The sequence below is a fragment of the Sinocyclocheilus grahami genome, unplaced genomic scaffold, assembly GCF_001515645.1.
Source record: "Sinocyclocheilus grahami isolate Dianchi unplaced genomic scaffold, SAMN03320097.WGS_v1.1 scaffold1322.1, whole genome shotgun sequence".
NCBI classification, from domain to species: Eukaryota; Metazoa; Chordata; class Actinopteri; order Cypriniformes; family Cyprinidae; genus Sinocyclocheilus; species Sinocyclocheilus grahami.
In genome coordinates this window covers 30,730-50,729 of record NW_015506501.1, presented here as the reverse complement: position 1 = coordinate 50,729, position 20,000 = coordinate 30,730, and the positions used below count along the sequence as shown (strand labels likewise).

Here is a 20,000-nt window from a genome sequence, read left to right as displayed (position 1 = left end):
TCTCACTCACACACACACACACACACCCACACTCCCTCTCACCCTCTCACACACACACACACTCACTCTCACACACACACACACACACACAAGCGTATGTGAAAGTGCCCTTATGAGGGCAGGTTTGGCTGAACACAGCAGTGTTTCCTCTACAAGAGACGAGCAGCCAATTATCTGTCTCCGTCTGTCTGCAGAAGGGCATCACCACATCCCTCGACATTCCCAGACAAACCGTCCGGAAGAGCGTCCCGCTGTAGTGCGCGTCACACACCCGACACACAGTGATGTCCGAGCAGAGCGCAGTCACAGCAGAACCTGACACACCACAGAAGTCAAAACACCAGTCAAACCATTCACTTAAATGAGAACAGATGTAGTGCACACTAATGAGGGCTCGATTCACTCCAGCAGCTGCTCAAATGAGTTGCTCTTCCGGTCTGAGCAATTAGAGGTGAACACTGCAGCCTCACACGTCTGGAAGAGCTTTCACAACATGCTCTCATTTACCGCAAGCGATTCCCAAACGCTCCGGTGTGAGATTCCAGCCATCAGTGTGTAGGTGAGACCTCAGCTCCTCAGGGACTTTCCAGCGCTGCGGACGCTGATGCTCTGAACATAAACCAGAGCGCTGGTGCCAAACACATGAGCGTCAGTCACACCGGAGCATCACTGCGGCATCTCATCATGCTGACGTGGTGAAGAAGCGTTTAGAGCAGGAGCTTCATGTTCAGCAGCAGCATCAAACTCAAACACGCTTCAGACCTGCTCAAAGACGCGTGTGGAGCCCGTGATGATGATCTGATCACACGTGTGCAACGATCCAGAGTGGAAACTCTCTCTGCTGTGACACAGAGTGTTTATCTATCTATCTATCCATCCATCCATCCATCATTCCATCCATCTATCAATCTACCCACCGACTAACCCACCCACCCACCTATCTATCTATCTATCTATCCATCCATCCATCCATCCATCCATCCATCCATCTATCTATCCATCCACCCATCATCCATCCATCCATCTACCCACCGACTAACCCATCCACCCATCATCCATCCATCCATCCATCCATCCACCCACCCATCCACCCACACACACCCGACTAACCCACCCACCCATCCATCATCCATCCATCCATCTATCTAAAGCAGATCGTGTAACAACAAACGATGCCGCTGCTGAACTTGTCCTGAAACAAACGTGTTTGACGTCTGATCAAAGCTGAAGTCACTACAGACGGAGCTCAAACAGAAGCAGATGGAGGAGCTCTGATGCCCAGTTATGGTCAAACACAGGTTCAGACCTCCTCACGCGTGTGAACATCGGTATGTCCTGCTTGAGGAACACGTGGAACGTGTCCACCGCAGATCCTGACTGATGTGTCCTGATGTAACATCAACCCCGACCACTGACAGAACATCTCCTGAAATACAGGTCTGCTCTGCTCGGCCCTGCTGCCATCTGCTTCCATTCAGGTCTCTGGTCAGGGGTTTGGACACATCAGAGAGGAGCTGCAGGTCTGAGAACAGCTGGATGACTCTGTAGATCTATATTTAGCTTCACTACTGAGGTTTTGCTTTGAATCTCCACAGCTGCTAAACACCAGCCGCTCAAAAACAGACTCATAAAACCTGAATGTAATGTTAACGTTCTAGAATAACAAACTTAGGGCCCGTTCACACAGAACGCGTTTTTCTATTCCAATGCACTACGTTTCCATTGTTTTCTGTTTCCATTGTTTTTAAAAACCATTCCTGAGGGCTGCGTCTCGTGAGTAAAACGGTCATACACATCCGTCTAGCACATATTTACAAAACAATAACAGAAAAGTAGTGCATTGGAATGGAAAAACGAGAACTGTGAGAATGGCCCCTAAGGGTCTTTGCATCTAAAAACGAAATGGTTTTTAAAACAGCGCAGAGCAGAACGCCTCCTAAGTCGCAGAAAAACAATGGAAAAGTAGCACATTGGAGTGGAAAAACGCGTTCTGTGTGAACGGCCCCTTACCAACATGACCCAAACACAACACGAAGGGTTAAAACCCCATTTTTACTCGGAAACACGCCACATTATGTAAATAACAGCTGGCTTTCAGTGAAAGACTGTTTGTTTGTGTGTCAGGAGTCACCTGCAGCGCTCCGTTCACCTCGGAGCTGAGGACGCACTACAAAACTCAGAGCCTTCAGCTTTATATAGAAGACCTCAGAAGAAATGCAGCATGTTGATGTTGAGTGGATCTTGTGCTCAAGGAAACCACTCATGCTTTGCTCTTTGCTCTAAACAGCTATAAATATACTTTGTAACAAACATAATTGATGGCTTTTTTAAATATGTTTTCCTTAGGTGTTTAAGTTTGTCTATTTATGTGAAGAACCAATTCAGTCGTAACCAGAGCCGTTTCTAGTTCCAAATGTTTTTTTTTATACTGTTACTTAAATATTTATACAAACAGAACTGAGTCAAGCTGATTCATTGAATCAAATCAAAGACCTCCGTGTGTTTTCTTTCCTACAACGGACTGCAGGTAAAATCCACCTCTTCCATCCCATTACTATTCCAGACGATTCAGTTTCTAGTTTGCATCCTAATCTAGTTGTCCAGGTATTGTATATTACGAATCTTGAATTTTGTACGTCGCTTCAGATAAAGCCATCTGCTAAATGCATTAATGCAAATGATTCTAAACATCTGACAGAAAACACATGACATTATTTCTGATGAGAAAATGATTCTCAGGTCTGTATATCGTCGGTAACACAGAGAAACTAATTTAGGTTATAAAAGCGTTGTGGGAATGTTGTTGAACTAAAACGTCCAGTTTTCTTGTCGTGATTATAACGTTATTTAAAGGTTTCAAAAACCGTTTCTTCTACTATATAACTACAACCATATACTGTATATATATATACATATACTGTACTATATTCTACTATAACTTTATTTTCACCTAAAATGTAGCGTTATTTGAATGTTTATTTTTACTATTCTAAAAACGTTAAAATGTATCGTTTTCTCGACGAGATTAAATGTTATTTAAAGGATACAAAAAAATATATCAAGTATAAATAACACTCACACATACTGATCTCAGAACGTTTTCTCTCAACGTTATGAGAACATACAGCATATAAAATATTAATAACGTTACAAGAACGTTCCATAAACAACATGTCGACCAAACATTTATAGAACTTTTAAAAAAATGTTGTGAGAACATGGCTTCATCAGTAATATTACATTTTACTCATAGCGACGCCGCTGGTCGTGACTGAGGGGGACTAATTAAAGTCTAAACTAAACTGCACTGTGAAGCCCGTCTGAGAGGAAAGTGGTGCGTATGAGAGCATGTTCTCATCAGTGTGTGTGTGTTTATAGCTGGAGTCCCTGCAGAGGCTCCGCCTCCAGCTTCCTCCACCCACCAGCGCTGACACACATGACCTCTGACCCTGACCGGACCGCTGAGTCACACGCACTACTTTAATGCAAAACTACCTCATTTACAGGAAACCCAAAGCCAGCTTCTGTACGATCTTCAAGAACATCTGCCTATTTATGGACACTATAGAGTATGTGCCGGATAAAAGAGTTTGCTGAACTGTTCTGGGTCATCCGGTCGGAGACCCCGCTGGACTCAGGGATCCGCACCTCTATAAAAACACAGGCATTTCCTCTGAGTCACGGACATTTATAGACACACACATGAGATCCCCGTCACACCTCACACTACATATCTTCCCACATCTTCATATTCTGTTCAGATTCATTTCAGCTCTTCCTGTTTATTCCCCGGAGACGTCTAGATTCAGACGGACCAAAATGGACATTAAACTGATGAAAACATTCCTGTTTCACATTAAAATGATGCTTATTTTGATCTGTGACGTAACAAGCAGAAATGGAAAAACGCTTATAGTTAAATATGTTCTGAAACTGAATGCAATTATAGTTCAAAGTAAGAGCATAAAAACACACTTTACTTGAAGCCTTTATGTATAATGCATTATAAAAGAGTTCATACTGTATGTTGTAATGCATTATATATTTTCATAAGTAACTGTAAACTGTTAAAATGCATTATAATATTTTCAGATTCCTTGTTACAGTACATCTGAAATTGCATTATATAGTATTATAATTATTCATTTTCATCATATAATGCATTGTAAGGTGCATAATTAATGCATTAAAAATACTTTTATAACACATAATATATAAAGGCTTCAAGTAAAGTGTTACCAAAACATTTTTGTTACATGAAATAAAGTAAAATATAAAAAACGTTTATTTCAGCTAGTTGCCAAGTACTCGTTTTCATTTTAACTTGAAGTACTAAAATAAGTAAAACTAAAGCTGAAATATTAATACAATTTAAATATATATACAGTACATATATAGGCATATTTAAAAATATATATATATATTTAAAAAGAAAAAAATATATAAAATGACAAAAACACGCAACAAAATGACTACAACTTTAAAATGAAAACAGAAAATGTAAAAATAAAAACTAATACAAATATTAATAAATATTAATAATAAGCAAATAAAAAAAATGACATAAGCACAACAAAATGACTAAAACTAACAAGAAAATAGAAAATGCACAAATAAAAGCACATTCAAATATTAATAGAAACTATACAGGCATATTAAAAAGAAAAAAATATATAAAATGACAAAAACACGCAACAAAATTACTACAATTTTAAAATGAAAACAGAAAATATAAAAATAAAAAAACTAATCCAAATATATGAAAAATAAAAAATGACAAGCACAACAAAATTACTAAGAATAACACAATTAAACACTATAAAACAAAAACTATAAAATATAAACACTATAGCAGCTCTGTGCATTGACGAGCATCATTGAGATGCTGCATGTGCTAAAACACACTCACACTATATCTCATGTTCACGAACGCTCATTTGCATGGACGTGACTAACACACAGAGACATCTGAGACGGTATGTTTCATATCTCTGGACTTTTGCATATCCGTTTTGTACACTAAAATGATTCTCATCATGCACTCTCAGAAAAAAAGGTACAAAAGTTGTCACTGGGGCGGTACCTTTTCAAAAGATACACTTTTGTACCTTTTAGGTACTAATATCATATGTACACTTTAGGTGCTAAAATGTACCTTTAAAGGGGTCATCGGATGACAATTTTCCACACGCTGATATGATTCTTTAGGGTCTTAATGAAAAGTCTGTAACATAGTTTGGTTAAGATTTCTCAATGGTAGTGTAAAAAACAGCTCTTTTCAGAGCAAGCCGTTTTGTAGCATTTCCCTTTAAATGTTAATGAGCTCTGCTGACTCCGCCCCTCTCTTCTGAGCCGCTCTCTGAGAGACTGTTTACTTTAGCCGCATTCATCGTGAAACTTGCTAATTAGCACATTATTAGGAAAGGCGATTTGCAAAGATTCGTTAAAAAACCTTATATTCACTTCTTCTGGAGGTGAGGCTGGATCATGAATGATTTGCGCGAACATAGACGCATTATACTGTGCACAGCATACATACTATATACTACAGCACTAGTAAGAGTAGTAAGGGGTTAGTTAGTCAAACACTCCCAGATGACATGTGTCTCCAGCCATGTATGAAGATTTCAATGGATTCTGCTGTTCAGGTGAAGGTTAATAGTTTGTTCTGCCACTGAGGGAGTATGAAGGTTTTGAAAGTGACCTTGTCTCACACTGTGATGGGACCATCATCATTCGTTGAGTGGGAGGAAATGGAAATCTGAGTGAAAGTGCTTAGGCAAGAGGGAACAGACCTAGAGGTTGTCCTGTATGCCAGCATCAGAGCTTTGTGTAAAATGAACATTGTACCAGCATACAACATTTTATATCACATGATCCTTCAGAAATCATTTTGATTTATTAACAATAAGCTGATTAATTATTTTTTGAACCTGTGATTTTTCAGGATTATTTGATGAATAAAAAGTTTGTTTTAAGTTTTTTTTATTAATTTAACACAACCTTGCTAAAATATATATATATATATTTAAAAAGAAAAAAATATATAAAATGACAAAAACACGCAACAAAATGACTACAACTTTAAAATGAAAACCGAAAATGTAAAAATAAAAACTAATACAAATATTAATAAATATTAATAATAAGCAAATAAAAAAAATGACATAAGCACAACAAAATGACTAAAACTAACAAGAAAATAGAAAATGCACAAATAAAAGCACATTCAAATATTAATAGAAACTATACAGGCATATTAAAAAGAAAAATATATATAAAATTACAAAAACACACAACAAAATTACTACAATTTTAAAATGAAAACAGAAAATATAAAAATAAAAAAACTAATCCAAATATATGAAAAATAAAAAATGACAAGCACAACAAAATTACTAAGAATAACACAATTAAACACTATAAAACAAAAACTATAAAATATAAACACTATAGCAGCTCTGTGCATTGACGTGTGCTAAAACACACTCACACTATAGCTCATGTTCACGAACGCTCATTTGCATGGACGTGACTAACACACAGAGACATCTGAGACGGTATGTTTCATATCTCTGGACTTTTGCATATCCGTTTTGTACACTAAAATGATTCTCATCATGCACTCTCAGAAAAAAAGGTACAAAAGTTGTCACTGGGGCGGTACCTTTTCAAAAGATACACTTTTGTACGTTTTAGGTACTAATATCATATGTACACTTTAGGTGCTAAAATGTACCTTTAAAGGGGTCATCGGATGACAATTTTCCACACGCTGATATGATTCTTTAGGGTCTTAATGAAAAGTCTGTAACATAGTTTGGTTAAGATTTCTCAATGGTAGTGTAAAAAACAGCTCTTTTCAGAGCAAGCCGTTTTGTAGCATTTCCCTTTAAATGTTAATGAGCTCTGCTGACTCCGCCCCTCTCTTCTGAGCCGCTCTCTGAGAGACTGTTTACTTTAGCCGCATTCATCGTGAAACTTGCTAATTAGCACATTATTAGGAAAGGCGATTTGCAAAGATTCGTTAAAAAACCTTATATTCACTTCTTCTGGAGGTGAGGCTGGATCATGAATGATTTGCGCGAACATAGACGCATTAATGTAGATCGCGGGCGCATTCCCTTCAGAAACAAATGTAATCCTCTGCGTCTTCAGCGGCTCAGATGTCGGGAGTAAACGACGACTGCTGTTCATTATTACATCCAACAACAGAACACCTCGATCGCTCAGGAGACATTCTCGTCTACATCTGCTCCGGCGGTGAAACACTGAAGCACTGATGACAGTCACTCAGGGGCGGAGCTAAGACACCAGTCCAGTCTGTGCTGAAACACTGCTGTCAATCAAACTATAGTGGGAGGGGCATCTGAGATCGGCTCAATTTGAGAAAGGGGTAAAGATTTTAGTAGATACACTGGGTGGATTTGTATCATTATAGGGTGGTTGTGTACACACACTGCCAACACATTTCAGTTCAAACAGCTTGTAAAAGTGCATGTAGCATTCGATGACCCCTTTAAGGTACCAATATGGACTCTTTAGGTACAAAGGTGTGCCTTTTGAGAAGGCACCGCCACTGTGACAACTTTTGTGCCTTTTTTTCTGAGAGTGTGATTCATCAGCAGTGACCGATGGCTCAGAGGTGCTGCTTTCCTTACACAACCCCTTCAGCCTGCGATATCTCCACTTCATGAGTTCAGAGCCGCACTGGAGGATTATGGGATTGTGTACTGGGCTTACACTGGCACTTCTGACCAACAACGCCATCAGAACACAGAGCTGCACTTGCACAGCAGTCTGCTGTAGTTTTCCATCACAGAGACTCGGAGTAACTGAATCGAGCACAGTGTTCAGTCTGGAAAGCCAGACGCAATCTCACATAATCGCATTAAAATATCTGTAAAATGATGAAATACTTGCACTGGGTGTCTACTATTAAACAAGTCATCATGTAATGCGAATTTAATACAAACCACAAGGAAAACACGAGCGAAGCGAAAGAGTATGTACATCAGCAGACTCATACGATCTTAAAACAGCATTCATCATCAGTGAATAATAAACATAAAAACTAATGCAACTGGAAACAAAATTAATCTAAATTAAACCCATATGGCCTAATGAAAAGACTTTTGCACAGTACTGTATATATATATATATATATTTGTCTACAACAATATCACATTTGAAGAAAAACTTTTTTTTTAATGTCCACAACAATATTTCCTTTCCCCCTGAAATATATATTTGGTATATGAAGATTGAAGGTAAACATATTTTCAATTTCAAAAATATATTTCATTGAGTTTCACGGTTTACAGCATATATTTAAAATATTTTTTTTATTTGCCATATGAGACATGCATTTGTTTATAGTTTCTACTGTACATAATTCCATGACTTCGATTTGCGTTCCTTTATTATTCCTATTTTCCCATACTAATGACAAAGACACTTTAGTGTGGTGTTGCAGATGAACTGAAAAGTCACTGAGATGCTTTTGAGGGTGGGTTTGGATGAATTTAGCCCTAAAGCCACAGTGTCGTAACATGTTATTCATGCGCTCTTTCCACAAAGACTCAGTTTTCCGCCTGGATCTTGCTGCCTCATAGTGGAAACGCGCGTCTGCTCAAGCAAACCTCAACAAAAAAACATCATTATGAGGTCACTTCCATTACGTCATGCGCCTGTAATGTTAATCGGCGCGCGCTGTGATTGGTCGCTCGCCCGTGACGCTCCATACGCGGGCGCACTATATGTACTTGGCGTCGGGAGCGCACTAGAGCAGTGTGCAGGTTCCAGTCTGACAGCTCCGCGTTCCCTTCAGAATGAAGTCTTGTGTTGTGCTCGCGTTCCTCCTGTTCTCTCTCGTCTGTCTGATGTACCAGGCGTCGGACGCGTGTTCATGCGCGATGTCGCATCCACAGGACGCGTACTGCCACTCCGACATCGGTAAGAAGCGTGTGTGTGTGTGTGTGTGTGCGTGAGTTATTCATAATGCATGCGTTTGTTGATGACAGTATGGTCCTTGCATTATGTAACGCGCTTCGTTTCCCATTGGACTCGTTTTCGTGGCGTTGTAGCTGCACAGGAACAGACGATCAAACAGAAGCAATCAAAAGTCAAGTGCGTCACTGCGCGCTTTGACTCAAGCGGAAAGTTCTCTGGTACCCAGCGAAGAAAGAGTTCGCGGTATCCATGGCAACAAACGCGCCAGAACGCTGATGCTGTTCCTTTTCTTCTGCCATACTGGAGAAGCAAACAGGAGGCTAGATATTCCCAGTACCAGAGTTAATCGGATGGGTTAATGGGGTTTCTGAAGGTGGGTGAATGATGGAGATGATGAGTTCAGGACCACCGCAGTAATACATCTGAATCACAGCAGCACAGCTGTCCTGGAAACCAGCAGAAAACTATTAAGACTGAGTGCGGTGCTGCTCAAACCGCAGTCTGCGAGTCCATTAGCTGAATAAAAAAGACTTAAGATCCGTTCACGCTACGCTAAGAACGAAAAATATAACGGTAATGATAGCTATATTTGCATCCACACCAACGAAGGATAAGGTTCTGTCTGTTCTAAGCACTCACTGCAGTCACGTAGTCTACATACTTGCAGTACACACTTTCCTTCCTTTTACGACTATTACGATAACTATTTTCGCATCCATACCGATAAACGATATAATTTTGTGTAGTATAAGTGCGCACTGCACTTACGCAGTGCGCACTTTAAAGTCAGTTGGATTCTGATTGGCTGTTAATGTTTTTTTTTGTGTGCATCGTTGAAGGCGAGTGGTATCGTTTCTTCCAAGAACGATAACTATAAATAATACCTATTACGATAATTGACAATTGACGATAATGTTCTATTTATTCTAAGCGTCCTGCAATTGCGTTCTCTCAACATAATTGTAGTGCGCACTTGATTCTGATCGACTGTCAATGATTTTATCGCTCATCTGCTGTAAAAAAAACACTCGTTTCGTGTCGTTATCGGTATAGTTAAAAGAAATAAACAAAATAGTAATAAACTACACACTACAGTTACGTTCTGCGCACTTTAAAGCAGGATTGATTCTGATTGGCTGTCAATGTTTTTATCGTGTATCATTGAAACCGATTTCAGCGGTATCGTTCCTTTCAAGAATGATAACTATAAATTTAACTATTACGATAACTATATTCGCATCCACAACAATTGACGATAATGTTCTATTTATTCAATTGCGTTCTCTCAACATAATTGCAGTGCACACTTGATTCTGATTGACTGTCAATGATTTTGTCGTTTATCTGCTGGAAAAAGAGTTCGCGGTATCCATGGCAACAAACGCGCCAGAACGCTGATGCTGTTCCTTTTCTTCTGCCATACTGGAGAAGCAAACAGGAGGCTAGATATTCCCAGTACCAGAGTTAATCGGATGGGTTAATGGGGTTTCTGAAGGTGGGTGAATGATGGAGATGATGAGTTCAGGACCACCGCAGTAATACATCTGAATCACAGCAGCACAGCTGTCCTGGAAACCAGCAGAAAACTATTAAGACTGAGTGCGGTGCTGCTCAAACCGCAGTCTGCGAGTCCATTAGCTGAATAAAAAAGACTTAAGATCCGTTCACGCTATGCTAAGAACGAAAAATATAACGGTAATGATAGCTATATTTGCATCCACACCAACGAAGGATAAGGTTCTGTCTGTTCTAAGCACTCACTGCAGTCACGTAGTCTTGCAGTACACACTTTCCTTCCTTTTTACGACTATTACGATAAGTATTTTCGCATCCATACCGATAAACGATATAATTTTGTGTAGTATAAGTGCGCAGTGCGCACTTTAAAGTCAGTTGGATTCTGATTGGCTGTTAATGTTTTTTTTTGTGTGCATCGTTGAAGGCGAGTGGTATCGTTTCTTCCAAGAACGATAACTATAAATAATACCTATTACGATAATTGACAATTGACGATAATGTTCTATTTATTCTAAGCGTCCTGCAATTGCGTTCTCTCAACATAATTGTAGTGCGCACTTGATTCTGATCGACTGTCAATGATTTTATCGCTCATCTGCTGTAAAAAAAACACTCGTTTCGTGTCGTTATCGGTATAGTTAAAAGAAATAAACAAAATAGTAATAAACTACACACTACAGTTACGTTCTGCGCACTTTAAAGCAGGATTGATTCTGATTGGCTGTCAATGTTTTTATCGTGTATCATTGAAACCGATTTCAGCGGTATCGTTCCTTTCAAGAATGATAACTATAAATTTAACTATTACGATAACTATATTCGCATCCACAACAATTGACGATAATGTTCTATTTATTCAATTGCGTTCTCTCAACATAATTGCAGTGCACACTTGATTCTGATTGACTGTCAATGATTTTGTCGTTTATCTGCTGGAATAAAAACGCTCAGAAAATGATTCCAACGATTTCGTTTCGTGTCGTTATCGGTATAGTTGGACTTCACTATTGTCTTGGAATTTTGACTCGATCACGCTAGAACGATAACTACAACGATAATTAATTAGCTGCAATTGCGTTCTCTCAACATAATTGTAGTGCGCACTTGATTCTGATCGACTGTCAATGATTTTATCGCTCGTCTGCTGTAATAAAAACACCACAACAATTGACGATAATGTTCTATTTATTCAATTGCGTTCTCTCAACATAATTGCAGTGCACACTTGATTCTGATTGACTGTCAATGATTTTGTCGTTTATCTGCTGGAATAAAAACGCTCAGAAAATGATTCCAACGATTTCATTTCGTGTCGTTATCGGTATAGTTGGACTTCACTATTGTCTTGGAATTTTGACTCGATCACGCTAGAACGATAACTACAACGATAATTAATTAGCATCCACACCAACAGACGATAACATTTTGTTTATTATTAGAAATAATAACAAAATAATAATAAACTGCGCACTACAGTTACGTTCTGTCAACATAATTGCAGTGCGCACTTTAAACTCAGTTGGATTCTGATTGGCTGTCAATGTTTTTATCATTCTTAAACCAGAAAAAAAACGATAACGATAAATATAATAGTGGACGATAACGTTCTGTTTATTATAAGCACACAGTTTTGTTTTCTGCCGCTTTAAATGCTGTAACTCTTTAAACTTAACCTAAACTTAACTCTTTCAAGATAACTGCTTAAATACGTAATACACATTCCTGGTCAAATTCTTGTTTATAAAGCGGAGAGTTCCGGTGCTTGACTCTGATTGGCTGAGCCGCGTTCGAAGCTGTTGTAAATGACGCTACAAAGTAACACACACCTTTGTTTACGTTTGTGTGTTGCTCGGCAACCACTTTGTAGCAACCACAACTGTTTCTGAGGAGCTACATTGTTTGGTGGAAGAATACTGTGTTTATTAATATCATTACACTTTATTTGCTCTGTTTTATTTTGTGAAACCTTGCTACGTATATGGAATAACCGTTTTATAAAAGCAGTAACCCCCGTGAAGCCGTGGTTTACAGTGAATTCCAGAAAAAAAAAAAAAAAAACTCTGAAAGTGATTCCAACGGCATTGTTCCTCCTGAGAACGATAACGATAAATATAATAGTGGACGATAACGTTCTGTTTATTATAAGCACACAGTTTTGTTTTCTGCCGCTTTAAATGCTGTAACTCTTTAAACTTAACCTAAACTTAACTCTTTCAAGATAACTGCTTAAATACGTAATACACATTCCTGGTCAAATTCTTGTTTATAAAGCGGAGAGTTCCGGTGCTTGACTCTGATTGGCTGAGCCGCGTTCGAAGCTGTTGTAAATGACGCTACAAAGTAACACACACCTTTGTTTACGTTTGTGTGTTGCTCGGCAACCACTTTGTAGCAACCACAACTGTTTCTGAGGCGCTACATTGTTTGGTGGAATAACACTGTGTTTATTAATATCATTACACTTTATTTGCTCTGTTTTATTTTGTGAAACCTTGCTACGTATATGGAATAACCGTTTTATAAAAGCAGTAACCCCCGTGAAGCCGTGGTTTACAGTGAATTTATAACAGCTAAGAAGGTTTTAGCGGAGTGCCTAACAACGGCCCTTAGCCTTTATAAATTCACTTGTAAACCACGGCTTCTTATTGCTTTATTTTATAAGATGTGGTGTTGATGTTAGCGTGTCATCTCTGAGCGAATGCATTTAACGCCTTTCATCTGCACTCATCGCGGGTCGCCGCTACAGTGAATCCCGTTTCAAGAGCCGCTGAGCGAGGAAACCCGAGCCGGAGCGTCTGGTTAAGAGGCCACGTATGACTTGCATACTGATGATGTGTTTGTGGATAAACTAGATATTGAGATGTCCCATAAAATGTGACTTTGGCTTTGTGCTGGTATCCATGCTGTATGAATGGCAAAGACTGCAGCTATTGTGAGCGTGTCTGAATCGCTGGCCCGACGCCAGATTTCCTCCAGCACTGCTTTGCTTTCTGCTGCCATGTGTAACATATTTCGAGGGGCATCAGATGGACCGATGGCTGCTGGGTAACAAAGAGCTGTTGAGGAGGGCAGCGCTGCAGAACATACGCTTCACATCTATACGAGGCCGGACACTCCAGTCAGTGTTTCTACATTCAACACTCAAATAACACCCGAGTTGTATACAAACATTTAAATAGTTTTTATACTTTCTCATGATATAATTATGTTCCTACTCCAAATCATTGTTGAAATATAAACATTTAAATCCGAAATTAAAGTTTCCATTCAGCCAAAAACTGAAACCGAAACGGATGCTTATTATGAAAATCAATCAATAAATTCAATCAAGTTTATTTAATAATCAACACTCTAAGAGAAAATGAGAAGTGTTTCCTTTGCAACTAGCTGAAATAAAATATGTTTTTTTATATTTAAATTTGAATCTATTTCAGTTTAACGTTTTTTTTTAATGCTTTTAGTTGTAGTAAACAATAATAACTCGTATGAGACAGATTAGGGTGATGATTCTTCTGTTTTTGGACCCTGATGTGTGTGAAAGAGCAGCATTAGGTGAATAAATGCGGCTGAATGTCAGCAGGAATGAACTTTTCCTCTGCTCTCAGGAATGTGAGCCTCACAGAATTCCGGGAAGGAAATTCCGGCAGAGGAAGATAAGCAGCATTCCAGCTTATTTTATGTCAGCTACTCATCATTTCTAACCACAGCATCATTTATTTATTTTAAACTGAAGCACTAAAATTGCTAAGACTAAAATAAACAATAAGAACTATAAATCCATATAAAAAAATATTTCTAAAAATATTAAAAAAATATATATATATATATATATATATACACATTTCATATTTTATACGAAATATATTAAAATAAAAATAAATTTATTAAATAAAGTTTACATATTTAAATTCAGATATATGGAAAATTTAAATATTTAAAAATTAGTGCAGTCAAACGATTAATCGCATCCAAAATAAAAGTTTGTGTTTGCATAATATATGTGTATATTTATTACGTACATATAAATACACACACATGCATGTATATATTTAAGAAAAATATGTTGTGTTTATATATTAAGTATATTTATGTATAATATAAAATATAAGAATATAAATATATATACATGTAAATATACGTAATAAATATACACAGTACATTATATTATGTAAACAAAATTTGTATTTTGGTTCCGACAGCACTATTAAAAATATAATATTAAAAAATTAAAAAAACTTAATTATACATCGTTTTGTATTTTAAATAAATTTTAAATATTATATTAATCTTTTAAATTCCTTTTGTAGTTTTTAGTCATTGCCAATATGGTCACACACACATAAATATTGGGTGATTGCATTCGTAACATGATATTAATCGTTTTTAATCAATAAAAAGCAGATTTAATGATGCACTTCAAGTTCTGACCAGCTTGGATGCTTTATTCCACTCGTCACAATGCATTCTATGATTGTTTTATCTGTGCAGCCTTCGTTTTAATGCTCCCATGATGCCTTGCTGTGCTCTTTATTAACCGGCGGGTTCTGTGTGTGTGTTTGCAGTGATCAGGGCTAAAGTAGTGGGAAAGAAGCTGCTGAACGACGGTCCGTTTGGCACCCTGCGCTACACCGTCAAACAGATGAAGGTCAGTCCATCATCACACAGACAACACACCAGATCTGCAGCATGAGATCATGTTAAAGGTGACATATTATGCCCCTTTTCACAACATGTAATGCCGTCTCTGGTGTCCCCAGAATGTGTCTGTGAAGTTTCAGCTTAAAATACTCCACAGATCATTTATTATATCATTTTGAAAATGCCTATTTTGAGTGGAAGCAGAAACACGCTGTTTTTCAGGCCTGTTTGTCTGCTGCAGATGTACAAGGGCTTCGACAAGATCCAGCACGTGCAGTACATCTACACACACGACTCCGAGAGCATGTGTGGAGTCAAGTTCGACATCAACAAATACCAGTATCTGATCACAGGTGAGAGCCAGACCTTCATCAGCATCAGCATCAGACGCAGCATTAAACATCCCACTGGAGTTCAGATGACTGACAGCAGTGCATCATGGGAGAAACAGCTGCCTACACTCGCTCTTGCTCGCGCTCTCTCTCTCTCTCTCTCTCGCTCTCTCGCTCGCTCTCTCACTCTCTCTCGCTCACTCTCTCTCTCGCTCGCTCGCTCTCTCTCTCTCTCTCGCTCACTCTCTCTCTCTCTCACTCTCTCGCTCGCTTTCTCTCACTCGCTCGCTCGCTCACTCTCTCGCTCTCTCACTCTCTCTCTCTCGCTCTCGCTCGCTCTCTCACTCTCGCTCGCTCGCTCACTCTCTCTCTCGCTCGCTCTCTCACTCTCTCGCTCTCTCTCACGCTCTCGCTCGCTCTCTCACTCTCTCTCGCTCTCTCACTCTCACTCCCTCTCCCTCTCTCTCTCTCTCTCTCTCTCTCCCGCTCTCGCTCTCTCTCTCTCTCGCTCGCTCTCTCGCTCTCTCTCTCTCGCGCTCTCACTCTCGCTCGCTCGCTCTCTCACTCTCTCTCTCGCTCTCTCACTCTCTCTCGCTCGCTCACTCTCTCGCTCTCTCTCACGCTCTCGCTCTCTCTCACTCTCTCACGCTCTCGCTCGCTCTCTTGCTCACTCTCTCGCTTTCTCTCACTCTCTCGCTCGCTCTCTCACTCTCTTGCTCTCGCTCGCTCTCTCACGCTCTCTCACTCGCTCTCTCACGCTCTCTCTTGCTCTCTCACTCTCGCTCGCTCGCTCTCGCGCTCTCACTCTCTCGCTCTCTCACTCTCTCTCTCACTCTCTCTCTCGCTCGCTCACTCTCTCTCTCTCTCGCTCGCTCTCACTCTCGCTCGCTCGCTCTCTCTCTCTCACTCGCTCTCTCGCTCGCTCGCTCTCACTCTCGCTCGCTCTCTCTCTCACTCTCTCTCTCTCACTCTCTCGCTCTCTCTCGCTCGCTCTCTCACTCTCTCGCTCTCTCTCACGCTCTCGCTCGCTCTCTCACTCGCTCTCTCACTCTCTCTCACTCTCTCTCTCACTCGCTCTCTCACGCTCTCTCACTCGCTCTCTCACTCGCTCTCTCTTGCTCTCTCACTCTCGCTCGCTCTCTCTCTTCTGTCACACACTGGTGTTCATTAACAGGCCGTTAGTTAATCTGACTAGCATTATAGTCATCAGCAGCAATTAATTATCACACAAGATACACAGCGAATCACATCAGTAATGCTGGACTGATATGAGATGCATATAAACAGTTCACTGACAGCAAATCAAATTATTAGATACAAAATACCCTAATTTAAAATTCCAAGATTTATGTGTAAAGATACAAATTAAAGAAGTGTGTATTATATAACTATAATAAGTATATAATTAAGAATATAACTATATATAAATTAAATTAAATGCAGTTAAATTGTATTTGTCCCCTATTTACAAGGTCACGTACAGTAACAAACAATATACATAAAAAAAATATATATATATATAAATATAAATGCTTAATGCTTTTTTGATGTATGATATATATTATAGCTCTCTCACTCGCTCTCTCACTCGCTCTCTCTTGCTCTCTCACTCTCGCTCGCTCTCTCTCTTCTGTCACACACTGGTGTTCATTAACAGGCCGTTAGTTAATCTGACTAGCATTATAGTCATCAGCAGCAATTAATTATCACACAAGATACACAGCGAATCACATCAGTAATGCTGGACTGATATGAGTTTTTAATAGCCAGAATAAATATATAATATATAATAATAAATAGATACTGATGCATACTATATATATATATATATATATATATATAATGCATATAATCAGTTCACTGACAGCAAATCAAATTATTAGATACAAAATAGCCTAATTTAAAATTCCAAGATTTATGTGTAAAGATACAAATTAAAGAAGTGTGTATTATATAACTATAATAAGTATATAATTAAGAATATAACTATATATAAATTAAATTAAATGCAGTTAAATTGTATTTGTCCCCTATTTACAAGGTCACGTACAGTAACAAACAATATACATAAAAAAAATATATATATATATAAATATAAATGCTTAATGCTTTTTTGATGTATGATATATATTATATATAATAATATTAAAATATATATTATAATAAATATTGTATATATAAAATATATTAAAATGTATATTTTACTATATACATTTGCATAATAAAAATTATAAATTATATTTTTTTATATTTAATATAAATATAATTTATATTGTATATGTTAGATTTCATGTTATATATTTTATATAATTATGTTATATAATATAAATAATATACATTTATAGATATAGATATTTAATATATATTTTAAAACATTTTAATATAAATTACAGTTCATGAAAATTTATATATTTAAAAAATAATAATAATATTAAAAAAGGGAATAAAGGGGGAAAAAGGGAATGGTTTTTAAATATTATATATATATATATATATATATACACACACACACATTTTTTTAATTACATTTTTTGAAATATTATGAATATTTTATTGATTTTATTACATTAGCTTTTGAATTCTTTTTTAGTTTTCAGTCAATGCCAGTATAGTTGCAGTGGCTCATTCTGGCCCATTAATGGTTCTGTATCCAGAAACACAGCGAAGCATAATGAGATGTTTGTCCGTCAGCGTGTGGTGTTTTATCGGCGCGAAGCATGTGACACACACCTGTTCTGCTGGAGCTCATAAGCCACAAACAGTTAAATATAGAGCGCCACGGCCCACTCGACCCGCCTGACCTACAGAGACAGCACTGATGAAAGAGTCCGCTCGTTTGTTGTGTTTGTGTTTGTGCAGGTCGTGTTCATGACGGGAAGCTGTACACGGGTCTGTGTAACTTCAACGAGCGATGGGAGCGTCTGTCTCTGGCTCAGAAGAAGGGCATCAATCATCGCTATCAGCTGGGCTGTAACTGCAGGGTGAGTGAGGCTATTCTCATCACTAGCTATGCTCACAATGAGCAGCTGCCGGCCCATAATCCCCGGCGGCACGCACACGGCTCGTCTGAAGAGCCAAACCAGATGTTCGGCAGCCAGTCTGGACTCAGATCTGAGCGCAGATGTGCTGAAGGATCATGGGTAATGGGCACGCGCTCGGCATTAGAGTTAGATCACTAAACAAAATCAAACAAACACAGAATTTATGAAAAAAATTAATTTCATTATCGTAAAAAGAATTATTGTAAACATTTGAATGTCAAGTTTTATGAGTTCAATAATTAGACATGCTTTCTGATTATTAAAATTTATTTGAACCGTTAAAATGGAATTTAAAACGGAAAACAGAATTTCAGGGGGAAAAAATAAAGTTAAAAAAATTTCATAGGGCGGTAAAAATGAAATTTTTGTAAAAAATGTTAATGTATTGTTGTTAAATTGCGTAAGTATCATAATTTCAATTAATTAGAAATGCTTGTGGATTAGAAAAAAACTGAATAAAAATAAATAAAATAGAAAAAGAAACAGAAAAATTTAAATGGAAAAAAATTTATTTGGGGGGAAAAAAACCCAAAACCCAAAAAACTAAACAAAAAAAAACTGAATTTGTGGAAAAATAAAATAAAAAACTCAATTTTATTTTTAATAGGCCCTAAAATTAAATTTTTGTCAAATGTTTAAGAAATTGTTGTTAAACTGTGTGTGTTTCATAATTACAATTAATTAGATGTGCTTTTTGTTTATTAAAATAAATGTAATTTAGCCATTAATAATGGACTCCAGAAAACAGAATTTGGGGAAAAATAAGATGGATTTCATAGGAGCCTAAAAAAATATATATTTTTGATAAACTTTTAATAAATTGTTGTTAAATTGTGCAAGTTTCAAGATTGAAATGAAGTAGACTAAAATGAATAAATTTTACTAAAAAAATTTTACTAAAAGTTTCGTTTACTAAAATGTTATCTAACCATTAAAAGCACCTTTTGGAAAATTTAAACGAAAAAAAAATTATTACGATTTAATTTAACCATTAAAATGAAATCAAGAAAAATGTAAACAGAAAACATTTAATAAAATGGAACTTGGGAAAAAATAAAATGGATTTCATAGGGCCCTAAAAATATATATATTTTTGATAAACTTTTAATAAATTGTGCAAGTGTCATAATTTAAATTAATTAGACATGCATTTCGATTACTAAAATATTTGTTTACCATTTGACTATTTTATAGGGCCTGACTCACATGCAAATGCTCATTTAGCAATGAATAATCACCACCAGTAAATACATCCGATTTCAGAAGAAAACCCTGCATCTAGTGCGTCTGCATAAAGACTTCATGCATCCATCAAACACCTGGCAACAGGTTCAGGAGCTCATTTGCATGAGGAGTAAACAAAAAATATCAATATCTCGATATGAATCGATTCTCATTGTTACGGAGTGATATCAATTCTTAAATCCAAGAATGGATTATTCTAGCCTGTTTTCAGTTAATAGACGGAACACTGAAGGGCACTTCGCATACAATAAATCGCAATAAGCATTGTGCTTTG

The 20,000-nt window shown here is 37.6% G+C and overlaps 1 protein-coding gene across 1 annotated transcript in view; it reads left to right on the top strand.

Annotated features, from left to right (window-relative positions):
• The first annotated feature begins 8,390 nt into the window (after positions 1 to 8,390).
• Positions 8,391 to 20,000, top strand: part of LOC107569206 (metalloproteinase inhibitor 3-like) — a 15,526-nt gene continuing 3,916 nt past the window's right edge. Inside the window, exons 1-4 of the mRNA XM_016255228.1 lie at positions 8,391 to 8,955; positions 15,033 to 15,115; positions 15,350 to 15,461; positions 18,300 to 18,421. Coding sequence (XP_016110714.1) covers positions 8,832 to 8,955; positions 15,033 to 15,115; positions 15,350 to 15,461; positions 18,300 to 18,421 — 441 coding nt within the window. The 5' untranslated portion in view covers positions 8,391 to 8,831. The remainder of the gene's footprint in view (positions 8,956 to 15,032; positions 15,116 to 15,349; positions 15,462 to 18,299; positions 18,422 to 20,000) is intronic.